The sequence below is a fragment of the Drosophila ananassae genome, chromosome XR, assembly GCF_017639315.1.
Source record: "Drosophila ananassae strain 14024-0371.13 chromosome XR, ASM1763931v2, whole genome shotgun sequence".
NCBI lineage: Eukaryota > Metazoa > Arthropoda > Insecta > Diptera > Drosophilidae > Drosophila > Drosophila ananassae.
Window position 1 is genome coordinate 5,347,345 of NC_057932.1, and position 14,139 is coordinate 5,361,483.

At 43.3% G+C, this 14,139-nt stretch overlaps 1 protein-coding gene across 1 annotated transcript; it reads right to left on the bottom strand.

Annotated features, from left to right (window-relative positions):
• Positions 1–3,064: 3,064 nt before the first annotated feature.
• LOC123257656 lies at positions 3,065–4,855 on the bottom strand. Its single transcript, XM_044717477.1, has one exon. The coding sequence runs from the start codon at positions 4,853–4,855 to the stop codon at positions 3,065–3,067; it is 1,791 nt and encodes a 596-aa protein (XP_044573412.1).
• Positions 4,856–14,139: the final 9,284 nt, after the last annotated feature.

Here is a 14,139-nt window from a genome sequence, read left to right on the forward strand (position 1 = left end):
TACTTGATCTACCCTAACATTGGCTTCGGATGCATTCATTCAACGCATTGGTGTGCGTCGCATTCATGCTCGAATCTCAGTCCTGGGTCTTGCCGCCAACAGCGCAGGTATTAATCGAGAACGCGCTCAGCTAAAACTACAGTCTCGACTCTGCAAGTACACCTTAGACTTGGATTCGTTTATTTTTTCAATTTTATTAGATCAATGAAGTGGCCCAATCGACGTTCTCATTGGAGCCGATCAGTTATGGAATTTTATCACTCAACGATCGCCACCACGATGAACCTCCTACTCAGGGGTATCTTATTGGAGTTTTCCTGCGATTTAGACAACATCGGTATGAGTTCTGTGCGGACAATGAGAAAATGTTCCATGGAATTGAAGTCGCTGGGAAACACCCGAATTTTCAACGCATCATTTGGCGAAAGGACGAGACCCAACGCATTCGTCACTTCAGACTCCTGACAGTCACTTATGGCCTAGCCCCCTCACTATTTCTTGCCGTTCGAGTTTTGAGGCAATTAGCCGATGATTATATCCATGAGCATCCAGCAGCAGCACGAGCTCTCAGCCACGATGCCTATGTGGATGACATCCCGACTGGAGGCAACACTTTGGAGGAATTGGTGGCCTTAAAGGAAGACTTAATTCAACTGTTGAGCAAGGCTCATTTTAAACTGCGGAAGTGGAGCGTAAACTGTAAGTCACTTTTAGAATCCCTTCCAGAATACGACCGATGCTATGACCCCAGCCAACTAAACAACAGCTCTGCGGATCACTCTACTGTAAAAATACTTTAAATGCATTGGAACCCTGGATGAAATTTTTGTCAAGTTTCTGCCTACTATACGATTCTCTCACCAAAAGAGAGTTGCTATCAGAATTATCAAGAGTATTCGACCCCCTCGGACCATTGTCGTGCTAAAGCTACTCTTTCAGGAGAGCAGGACTGCTGTGCTTCATTGGAAATGAGCCATTTCCCAAAGCTCTGATTGGACGATGGCAAACACTTATGGACCAGTGGCCAATGTTGAACTGCCGTGTTCCTCGAAACCGATTGAGCTGCATGGGTTCTCAGACGCGTCGTCCACACGAGTGGCTCCACTGAGAGCAGTATCTATACCTCGTTTGGAGCTTAATACAGCGCTCCTCCTCATCCGGTTACTCTCTATTGTTAAATTGTCCCTAGCAGCGAGGGACGACTGTCAAAGCCCACAACTCTACATAGCTTTCCGGATGAAAGTATGGAGGAGTTGCTGATCAGGAAGATTTCATCGTGAACCCGCCTCCTTCGAATAACAAGCTACTGCTATGGATTTATTAACCGCATCCGAGGCCGGAACCAATAGGCACACTTCCTTACATCAAAGGAGCTAGAGGAAACAAGATTTCGCCTCATTCACCACGTTCAACGAAAGGAGTTTTCAAAGGAGTACCAACAGATTGAGAAGGGTGGCCCACTTCCCAGAAAGTCCAAACTTAGTCGCTTCACACCATTCATCGATTCAAAAGGAATAATGCGAGTTGCTGGTCGAATTGAACGAGCCGCCATCAGCTATAATATCAAGCATCCGAACTTTGCACAAATCCTTCTTTCATTTGCAGGAAGTATATAATTGGGAACACGATCGGAAAGGGATCGGATTAGCCACGATCACCAATACAGTGACGTCACTAGCAACTGCAACGGCTACTTCTACATCAACTATAATAGTATCCACTGCTCGCGCAATACAATCTACTGTATTAACGAAATCTGCTGTGCAAGCAAATAATGCAGGAAGCAATAATGCAGCAAAACAATGTTCGGCCGTACAGACTGGTATGGATCGGTATATACAAATAAAACGTAAGCTCAGCCCGCATAACTCTAAACTTAGTTTTTTTTTTTTTTTTTTATTTTATTTTTTTTATTCCTATTACTCCGCTTGGGAGCTTAGGGCATCCGCAAGTGCATTCCATCGGACTCTATTCTGCGCTGTTCTCTTTGCCAAGTCCCAGGTGATGTTATTGTCAGCGAGTTCACGTACTGTTGATCGGAGCCAGGTTAGCTTGGGGCGTCCCACTCTTCTGCTTCCTTGCGGGTTCCACTCCAGTGCCATCCTAACTATGCTGTCTCGACCTTTCCTTAGTACATGGCCAATCCATTTCCATTTTTTCCTCTTTATCTGCTGCTGGATTGGTGCTTCGTTTGTGCAGCGCCACAGGTCATCATTGGTTATTCTATTTGGCCAGAATATACCACATATGATCCTAAGGCACTTATTGACGAAGACTTGCAGCTTTAGTACCATTCTTTGCGATGTCAGCCAGGTTTCCGATCCGTACAGTAGTACGGATTTGATGCACGCATTGAAGATTCTCAGCTTTGTTTTCCTGCTGATCTGCTGGTTTCTCCATATGCGTTGCAATCTCCCGAAAGCAGATCTGGCTTTGCTCAGACGATTCTCCATGTCTTTTTCCACTCCCCCGTTTGCGGATATTACGGTGCCTAGGTATACGAAGCTGTCGACATATTCGACACTTTTCCCGCATATGGTGATCCTGCTTTGGTGGGAGCTGAGGATCCGCATCGCTTTGGTTTTTGCTGCATTAATGGAAAGTCCAACTGCTTTGGCCCGAGCTTCGAGGTCACTGCATTTGGCTTGGATGTCGGTGAATCTGTGAGCTAGGAGGCAGATGTCGTCCGCGTAGTCCAGATCCTCTAAGTGTCTGGTGAGGCTCCATGTTATGCCGCGGTTCGAGCTGCACACTTCACTCATAATCTCATCGATCACCAAGTTGAACAACAGCGGTGACAAAGGGCATCCTTGCTTGACGCCAGTGTTCGTCTGGAAGGGTGCACTGATTTTTCCATTGTGCAGTACCGCCAAATCTGCATCATCGTACATAGCTTTCACTATGTTTATGATATTGAGTGGAACTCCCTTCCTTGCAAGCGCCCGCCATATCGCTGCTCTATCTACTGAGTCGAACGCCTTCTGAAAATCGATGAATAGGAGATACAGTGGCGCGCGCCATTCCACAGCTTGTTCGGTGATTGCGCGTAATGTGTTCGCCTGGTCTACGCAGCTTCGATGAATAGGAGGTATAGTGGCGCGCGCCATTCCACAGCTTGTTCGGTGATTGCGCGTAATGTGTTCGCCTGGTCTACGCAGCTTCTGTGTGGCCTAAAGCCTCCTTGTTCATCGCGTATTGTTGGCTCGTTTTTTTCCAGTTGACGTTCATTCAGTAAAGTGGCTAGCACTTTGTAGCTGGTGTTCAGCTGGGTGATTCCTCGCCAATTATTGCAGTCACTGAGGTCTCCTTTCTTCGGTAATTTTACGATGATGCCTTTCTTCCAGGATGGGGGGATTTGCTCGTTCTCCCATATGCTCTCGAAATGCGGGTGCAATGTTTCGGCCATTAGAAGTGAGTCAACTTGGAGCAGTTCTGCGGGTAAACCGTCCTCTCCGGCTGCTTTGTTGTTCTTCAATTTCCTGATTGCATCACGAATTTCTCTAACAGATGGTGTCGTGTGAGGAATTCTGGTGTTGGTGTTGTGTACAATACTTCTGAAGTCGTCATCTGCGTTGCTCGCATGCTCTGTGTGGCTGATTTCTAAGAAGTGTTGTCGCCATCTGCGGATCTGGGAATCATCATCGACAAGGAGTGTTCCGTTGACATCTCGTACTGGATGGTTCTGTTTTTGGTAGCTTCCAGATAGCTTACCGATTGTCTGGTATAGTGAGCGCATGTTGTTGGCGTTGGCGGCGCTCTCTGCATTTTCTGCAAGCCTATCTATCAGTGCTCTCTTGTCATTTCTAGCTGATTTCTTCACTAGCTTGCAGAGTTCCTTGTATTCATCCCGGGCTCTGCAGTCGTGATCCGCTTTTGACTTGAGGGAATTTCTTCTACTGATAAGCTCCCATGTGCGTGTCGAGATCCAGTCTGTGCTCCTGCGTTGTCGGGTGCCAAGCAAACCCTCCGCGATGCTCCTCAGTGTGCTGCATGTGTGTTCCCAGGTGTGGTTCTGCTGCGGTGTTAGTTGTTCACGTAGCATTGTTGCCAATCTGGTGGATATGACAGGGTCTCCAAGTCGGTGTAAGTTCAGGGGGGGTGGTCTTCTTGTGCTTCTTCTGGTGGCAGTGTGTCTTCGTCTGAGCTTGATTAGAAGTTCTCCGACTAATAGTTCATGGTCACTGTCAATTGACGCACTTCTCCTGTTCCGTACATCGCTAAGGGAGTGTCTCCATTTCCTACTTATGCACAGATGGTCAATTTGGTTGCGTGTATGCCCACTCGGTGATGTCCACGTGTACTTGTGCACTTCCTTGTGGGGGAATACAGTGCCACCGATGACTAGTTGGAATGTCTGGCATAGGTCGGCCAGCCTGTCGCCATTGTTGCTACGTGTTCCCACACCGTGTCGGCCCATGATTGGTTCCAATCCGTTGTTGTTGGGGCCTAATTTCGCGTTGAAATCTCCCATGAGAATTTTAATTGCACCTCGTTTGCTCTTGGTGAGTGAAGATGTGAGGGCATTGTAGAAGTCGTCTTTGAAGTCATCGCTGGCGTCTTCAGTCGGGGCGTAGCATTGCACGATGGTGATGTGCCTAGAGTTGCATCGGAATCTAGCAGTGATGATTCTATCGGATACCGGATTCCAGGAGATAAGTGTCTGTTTGTACTGCTTTGACACGTATATTCCTACTCCATTCCTGCCCCCATCACTGCTCCCACTGTGCACAACTAGATTGCCGTGTGTTGTTGTTGTCGTCCCACTGCCTTTCCACCTCATCTCGCTTATGCCAGCAATTGCGATCTGCATTTTTTCCATCTCCTTTTCAAACTGCGCAAGCCTGGAAGGCTCCATTAGGGTCCTCACATTCCATTGTCCAATTCGTGTCCGTTGCGAAAAGCGGAGGGTCGTCATCGGGTTGGGGGTGTGAGTGTTTACTGATCTTGTGTTTGTTTCTGTAATCGTTATTGTTCAGTCGATCCGGTGATTAGCCGAGTGCAATCTATCTCAGAAGTGGGGCTGCCACCTAACGACATCTGGGAATGCCGGTTTTTCGGGTCTCATGCACATAATTATAAATAGTGAAAAAATTCAACGAGAGCTTTTTTCGCTATTTACATCATATGCGCCGAAAAACTTGCAGGGCCATGCATCGAGCTAGTACACTAACCACTACGCTATGAGGCCCCCCGACTTGGTAATTCTGCTAAAATAACTCGCGGCACCTGAAAACAATCCACAACAGAGAAGCCTATAGAAGCAAACAGGTTTGCCATTTTGGCAGATAAATCCGATGAAATGCCCCCTGAACACATCGTAGGGGACAATAAAAAGCCCAAACCGCCGCCGATTTACATTCGAGAGAAAAGTTCTAATGCTCTCGTAAGCTCAATACTAAATCTAATCAGACCAGACAATTTCCACATAATTCCACTAACAAAGGGAAATATTCACGAAACAAAAGTTCAGACTAATACGGAAGTAAATTACAATATTTCGTCGAAGTATTTAAACGACAACAATAAAAACTTCTACCCGTACCAATTAAAAAGCAGTAAAGGCCACCAAGTAGTACTTGGAAGTACCGGAAGTAACACCAGCTGAAGTGACAGGCGCACTGAAGGAAAAAGGGTTTAATGTAAAAAAAAGTTACTAACATTTTGAATAAAGAAAGAAAGCCTCAACCTCTGTTCAAGGTAGAACTTGGACCCGAAACCAATTCCAAGCCTCTGAAAAAAAATGAAGTGCATCCAATTTTTAATCTCCAGTTCCTACTTCACGGCAGAATAACCGTTGAAGAGCCGCATAAAAGAAATGATCCGGTGCAGTGTAATAATTGTCAGGAATACGGCCTTACAAAGAAGGTCCAAAGGTAACCATACGGTTAACTACAGGGACTGTCCAGTCTACAAGGAACTGGTCATACACACCAAAAAGCGACCACTGCTCGCTCACACATTACACCTATGAAATCAACGCGCGATGTCTTCCTCCTTACAGCCGTGAAACCTTCAGCTAATAATGAGTTCACCGACAAACCCGAAAGTTCGCAACTGCTCTAAAAATGGGTCTGAAAAGTACCGCCCCCACCAAGCCACGATCATCAGTTTCCCCTCATCAACCAGGCGAACAGGCTACAAACAAAACTGAAACTATGATATGTAATGTTCAACAAAGTATGATGGATTTCATGTCATTCATAAAGACAACTATGCAACATTTTATGCGAAACCAGAACGTTTTGATTGAGCTGCTTGTTGCTCAAACCCACACTAAGTAAACAATGGCTCCACTCCGTATATCACTGTGGAACGCCAGTGGCGTCTCACAGCGGAAACTCGAGTTACCTCAATTCCTTAATAATAACCATATCGATGTAATGCTTTTTGCAGAAACTCATTCTACAAATAAATACAATTTCCAAATTCGGGACTACTTCTTCTATAACACGAATCACCCAGACGGGAAAGCACACGGAGGCACCGGGATTATGATTAGAAATCGCATAAAGCACTGCTTCCACAATAGTTATGCCACTAACTACATGCAAGCTACATCTATAGATATACAGATGGATCACCGTTTCTTAAAGCTTTCCGCCGTATACTGTCCTCCTCGTCTTACAATATCCGAATCCCAATTCATGGACTATTTCAACTCTCTGAGCGAACAATTTATAGTAACAATATATAGCAGGAGACTTTAATGCCAAGCATACGCACTGGGGATCTCGACTTGTGACGCCAAAGGGAAGGCAGTTGTACATTGCAATAATAAAAGCAAGTAACAAGCTAGATTGTGTTTCACCTGGGACACCTACATATTGGTCAACAGAACCCAGAAAACTACCAGACTTGATAGATTTTGCAGTCACAAAAAACATTCCACGCAACCTGATAAGCGCCAACTCCTTATCAGATCTATCGTCTGATCACTCGATTCTACTTCTCCAACTAAATCTACATCCGCTTGCGGTAGATAAACCATTCAGACTAACAACGAAAAAAAACAAATGGCTTAAGTACAAAAAATAAGTAAGTTCGCATATTGAGTTGAATACACGTTTGAATGACGAAGCTGACATAAACTTATCCACAAACACTCTTAAATTCGTCTTAGTCGCAGCAGCTCGCATGTCGATTCCACAAACGCAAAAAACATCGTACAATCATGAACGTTGAACGAACGTTGAAATAGAACAGCTTGTTCTAGCAAAGCAATGCTCATGGCGAGACTGGCAATCCAACAGATCACCATCTGAAAAACAAAGGTTAAAAGATGCTACACGGAGGCTCTCAGCTACATTATGTCATGAAGAAGAATGGTCCCAAAAACATTACATAGAGCAGTTATCCCTAATGAGCTTCCCACTTTAGAGAGCACACTCATCACTCAGCGCACCATTAGAATCTGCAATGCCAATTAGGACATTCACAGGCAACTGGCAGCGACGGAGAAAAAGCCGAGAGATTTGCAAAGCATCTTCAAAATGTATTTCAGCCCAATACAGCATCAAACGGGATCTCACTGCCAGCCATCAGATATCGACACATCTACGTATGAACCAATTGTATTTAGACCACATGAGTTACTCAAAATCATAAATGAACAACTCAACCTAAAAAAATCTGCAGGATGCGACCTAATATCCCCAAAAATGATTATTGAACTTCCTCTCTGTAGAGTTCGAGCTATTTGTCAACTCTTCAATGCAATAACGAGACATGGATACTTTCCAGAGAGATCATCATAATGATACCAAAATCTGTCAAAGCCCGCACAATAGCGATATTTCTGGAAGTATCACAAGCTTTCGACAGAGTATGGCTACAAGGTTAAATGCACAAAATAACAGAAATGCTTCCAACCACCACTCACAAACTTCTGAAGTCATACCTTTACAGCAGGAAATTCTTAGTAAGATGTAATGCTGCCATGTCCGATGATTACTTTTGGTGATGACACAGCGATGCTAAGCCGCTCGAGATGCCTCCAGTAAGCAACGGTGCAACTTGCCAAACACCTGGTGGCAGTGGAGAAATGGCTATCCGACTGGGGAATCAAAGTTAACGAACAAAAATGCAAACACGTAACGTTCACACTTAACAGGCAAGACTGCCCTCCTCTTACTTTAAACAACACAGTGGTTTCGATAGCAAATGAAGTAGCATATTTTGGCGTACACCTCGATGGACGTCTTACTTGGCGCAGCCACATTGAAGCCAAAAGAACACATTTAAAGCTCAAAGCCAGCAGCCTCCACTGGCTTATCAATAGCCGCTCGCCCCATAGCCTGGACTAAAAGGCAATTCTAAACAGCACCGTTTTGAAACCAATATGAATGTACGGCTCTCAGTTTTGGAGGAATGCCAGTAACAGCAGTGTGAATATAATGCAAAGAACTCCATCAAAAATTCTCAGAACTATCACCGGGGCCCCATGGTACGTTCGGAATGTAAACATTTACAGGGACCTTCACATATCACTCATCAGAGAAGGGATAGCAAAAATCACAACAAAGTACTACAGCAGGCTATCAGTACATCCAAATCATCTCGCGAGAGCCCTCACGCGAGTTTCCAGCAATTCTCGTCTTCGCCGCAATGACCTTCCAATCCAGCGGATTATTATTGGAAGGACCATAGTTATTAGGACCATGTAGTCTCTATTCAGTTAAAACTAATCTGTTAGATAATGTATTATTTTAAAATTGTGTTTGCAACCTTCCTTTGCAACCTTGTTTTTGCAAAAAATCATTATGTATTCTTGTTAGACTCATAAAGAGAATTTCCAAAAAATAAAACCAAGCTTTAAAAAAAAAATTTTCACGTTAAATATCTACAAATTGAAGTGGATGCCACATTCAACATTCTTCGACAACAATACTGCGTCTTTGGAGCAAGAAATATTATTCGGAAAACTATATTCCGGTGTAAGCCTTATTTTCTATTGCAGAAGGCTACTACTATACAGATCATGGAACAGCTTCCAGTTCAACGGGTCCAACCGACAACACTGCCAACGACCAGGACTTGGCCAATTTCTTGCCAAATCAATTGGCATTTTATCCCTCCATCTGCGCCGCACTTTGGAGTAATATAGAAAACTGGAGTATGTTCAACTAAACTCCACATTTGGGAGTATGTTTGGGAACATTTTCTCATTCTCTTTTGTTATAATTTTCTATGCGCATACGATTTAAACTTTCCGTTGTACTGTAGTCATAATCACGCTACTTGGACGTTTATGTATATAATATAAATATTCAGTAAACACAAATAAATACAGATCTAACTAACGGCGGTCTAATTTCTAATCATGTACTTATGTACGCTGATGACGTTAAGCTTTGTCTTCAGTATAAATAAAATTCACTAGTGCCCAGTCTAGACTTCAATCCGATTTGGATAAACTTCAAAATTGGTGTTTAGCAAATAACCTAAAGCTTAGTGGATCCAAATGTAAACTCGTGTCATTTTATCGATCAAGCCTTCACCAGGCTACATAATTTTTATACGGGTACGCCTTAGAACGATCAACTCAGGTTAACGATCTGGGTGTCCTATTCGATTTAAAACTTAAATTTACCGATCATATATCCACCATGGTTAATTACTTCTATGGGTGTGCTTGGTTTTATTTCAAGATGGTCAAAATAATTTGATGACCCGTACATAACTAAAACGTTACATACATCACTGGCCCGTCCGATTCTTGAGTATGGATCGTGTGTCTGGAGTCCTCAAAACGGAGTACACCGAGATCACATAGAATTTGTTCTGTTTTTTAAGAACTTCTTAATTTTCGTTATTCCAGGACTTATTTGGGATGCAAATGAACACCTTCCCTCTTACCATATTAGACTTTTATTATTAAATTTACCATCACTAACAAACCGTAGAACGATGCTAAGTGTCGTGTTTCTATCTAATCTTATTAATGGAAATGTAAACAGCCAGCATTTACTAACACGCATAAATTTTGACATTCCTAGTAGTATTCCTACTAGAAACATTCCTATTAGACACTTTCGTCCTCTACTCCTTACCCATTGTAGTTCCACATATGCCCAACTCGATTCCTTTAGGGTATTATTTTCGGACTACATTGGTCTCTACCATATATTATCAGCATGGTCTATGTATAACGTAAAACGTTTTATACTTAACGCTTAATCTTTGCAACACTCTTCTTCCTGATATTTACTAGTCTTACTATCTCTGATATATCCCCGCTGTACGTATGCAGCGGGAACTGCGAGAAAACGAAATGATTCTCATTAACCTAAGTTAATCTTTTCAATGGCCAAGCTAAGATATAAGATCCAATCCGGATCAGATACAAAACATTAGTCAACTAGCTAATTTTAAATAAATAACGACAAATTGATTTGTAGTTGGGAAATCTCTAACATGCCTGCCGTAAAATCATGATGTGTTTAAAGACATAGAGATGACATTTGTACACTATTTGACCAAGTGAGTTTCGATAGATTTAAGTTACAGACAGAGAGAATAGCTGAAAATTGATGCCAATATGTAGGCGGTGAAATATAAGAACAGATAATAAAGAACAATCGGTAAAGATTTGCATTTCATGTTCCCTTGATGAACGTTATATTGGGGACTTCCCTTGTTGGAAAAATACTTCAGAATCGGAAGTCTAAGGATATTGCCTGCCTTATTGCCAAGACCTACTATCCAATCAATATGCATCAGCATGTCGCAATATAAAAGCAGACCCACCAACAAGAGTTGTTCTTTTGCAAAATCAGAGTGAATAGTCTCGTTACTCAGTGTTTGAACTACGGCCCTTAAAATCAACCTACTTAGAGTGGTCCTTTTTAAAACGGTACCCAACCTACTTCAAGTGTGGCTCCGGTGAAACAGACCAAAAGTAGAATCCGCGTACCCAATCTACTTCGAGTGTTGTTGTTGGGGCCTAATTTCGCGTTGAAATCTCCCATGAGAATTTTAATGTCACCTCGTTTGCTCTTGGTGAGTGAAGATGTGAGGGCATTGTAGAAGTCGTCTTTGAAGTCATCGCTGGCGTCTTCTGTCGGGGCGTAGCATTGCACGATGGTGATGTGCCTAGCGTTGCATCGGAATCTAGCAGTGATGATTCTATCGGATACCGGTTTCCAGGAGATAAGTGTCTGTTTGTACTGCTTTGACACGTATATTCCTACTCCATTCCTGCCCCCATCACTGCTCCCACTGTGCACTACTAGATTGCCGTGTGTTGTTGTTGTCGTCCCACTGCCTTTCCACCTCATCTCGCTTATGCCAGCAATTGCGATCTGCATTTTTTCCATCTCCTTTTCAAACTGCGCAAGCCTGGAAGGCTCCATTAGGGTCCTCACATTCCATTGTCCAATTCGTGTCCGTTGCGAAAAGCGGAGGGTCGTCATCGGGTTGGGGGTGTGAGTGTTTACTGATCTTGTGTTTGTTTCTGTAATCGTTATTGTTCAGTCGATCCGGTGATTAGCCGAGTGCAACCTATCTCAGAAGTGGGGCTACCACCTAACGACATCTGGGAATGCCGGTTTTTCGGGTCTCATGCACATAATTATAAATAGTGAAAAAATTCAACGAGAGCTTTTTTCGCTATTTACATCATATGCGCGAGCGCCGAAAAACTTGCAGGGCCATGCATTTGACACGAGTGGAGCTCGAACCCACGACCTCACGCTTAGCGAGCTAGTACACTAACCACTAGGCTATGAGGCCCCACGACTTGGTAATTCTGCTAAAATAACTCGTGGCACCTGAAAACAATCCACAACAGAGAAGCCTATAGAAGCAAACAGGTTTGCCATTTTGGCAGATAAATCCGATGAAATGCCCCCTGAACACATCGTAGGGGACAATAAAAAGCCCAAACCGCCGCCGATTTACATTCGAGAGAAAAGTTCTAATGCTCTCGTAAGCTCAATACTAAATCTAATCAGACCAGACAATTTCCACATAATTCCACTAACAAAGGGAAATATTCACGAAACAAAAGTTCAGACTAATACGGAAGTAAATTACAATATTTCGTCGAAGTATTTAAACGACAACAATAAAAACTTCTACCCGTACCAATTAAAAAGCAGTAAAGGCCACCAAGTAGTACTTGGAAGTACCGGAAGTAACACCAGCTGAAGTGACAGGCGCACTGAAGGAAAAAGGGTTTAATGTAAAAAAAAGTTACTAACATTTTGAATAAAGAAAGAAAGCCTCAACCTCTGTTCAAGGTAGAACTTGAACCCGAAACCAATTCCAAGCCCTTGAAAAAAAATTTTTTTTATCAATTTTTAATCTCCAGTTCCTACTTCACGGCAGAATAACCGTTAAAGAGCCGCATAAAAGAAATGATCCGGTGCAGTGTAATAATTGTCAGGAATACGGCCTCACAAAGACTTACTGCACGCTCCGTCCAGTATGCGTTGTTTGTGGAGACCTTCATGACTCCCACAAATGCCCAAAAAATAAGGAGGATCCTGTGAGGAAGGAGGAGGTGAGGAGGTGAGGAGGAAACCGTGAAGGTAACCATACGGTTAACTACAGGGACTGTCCAGTCTACAAGGAACTGGTCATACACACCAAAAAGCGACACATTACACATTACACCTAAAAATGGGTCTGAAAAGTACCGCCCCCACCAAGCCACGATCATCAGTTTCCCCTCATCAACCAGGCGAACAGGCTACAAACAAAACTGAAACTATGATATGTAATGTTCAACAAAAAATGATGGATTTCATGTCATTCATAAAGACATTTATGCAACATTTTATGCGAAACCAGAACGTTTTGATTGAGCTGCTTGTTGCTCAAACCCACACTAAGTAAACAATGGTTCCACTCCGTATATCACTGTGGAACGCCAGTGGCGTCTCACAGCGGAAACTCGAGTTACCTCAATTCCTTAATAATAACCATATCGATGTAATGCTTTTTGCAGAAACTCATTCTACAAATAAATACAATTTCCAAATTCGGGACTACTTCTTCTATAACACGAATCACCCAGACGGGAAAGCACACGGAGGCACCGGGATTATGATTAGAAATCGCATAAAGCACTGCTTCCACAATAGTTTTGCCACTAACTACATGCAAGCTACATCTATAGATATACAGATGGATCACCGTTTCTAAAAGCTTTCCGCCGTATACTGTCCTCCTCGTCTTACAATATCCGAATCCCAATTCATGGACTATTTCAACTCTCTGAGCGAACAATTTATAGTAACAATATATAGCAGGAGACTTTAATGCCAAGCATACGCACTGGGGATTTCGACTTGTGACGCCAAAGGGAAGGCAGTTGTACATTGCAATAATAAAAGCAAGTAACAAGCTAGATTGTGTTTCACCTGGGACACCTACATATTGGTCAACAGAACCCAGAAAACTACCAGACTTGCTGCCATGTAATGCTGCCATGTCCGATGATTACTTTTGGTGATGACACAGCGATGCTAAGCCGCTCGAGATGCCTCCAGCAAGCAACGGTGCAACTTGCCAAACACCTGGTGGCAGTGGAGAAATGGCTATCCGACTGGGGAATCAAAGTTAACGAACAAAAATGCAAACACGTAACGTTCACACTTAACAGGCAAGACTGCCCTCCTCTTACTTTAAACAACACAGTGGTTTCGATAGCAAATGAAGTAGCATATCTTGGCGTACACCTCGATGGACGTCTTACTTGGCGCAGCCACATTGAAGCCAAAAGAACACATTTAAAGCTCAAAGCCAGCAGCCTCCACTGGCTTATCAATAGCCGCTCGCCCCATAGCCTGGACTAAAAGGCAATTCTAAACAGCACCGTTTTGAAACCAATATGAATGTACGGCTCTCAGTTTTGGAGGAATGCCAGTAACAGCAGTGTGAATATAATGCAAAGAACTCCATCAAAAATTCTCAGAACTATCACCGGGGCCCCATGGTACGTTCGGAATGTAAACATTTACAGGGACCTTCACATATCACTCATCAGAGAAGGGATAGCAAAAATCACAACAAAGTACTACAGCAGGCTATCAGTACATCCAAATCATCTCGCGAGAGCCCTCACGCGAGTTTCCAGCAATTCTCGTCTTCGCCGCAATGACCTTCCAATCCAGCGGATTATTATTGGAAGGACCA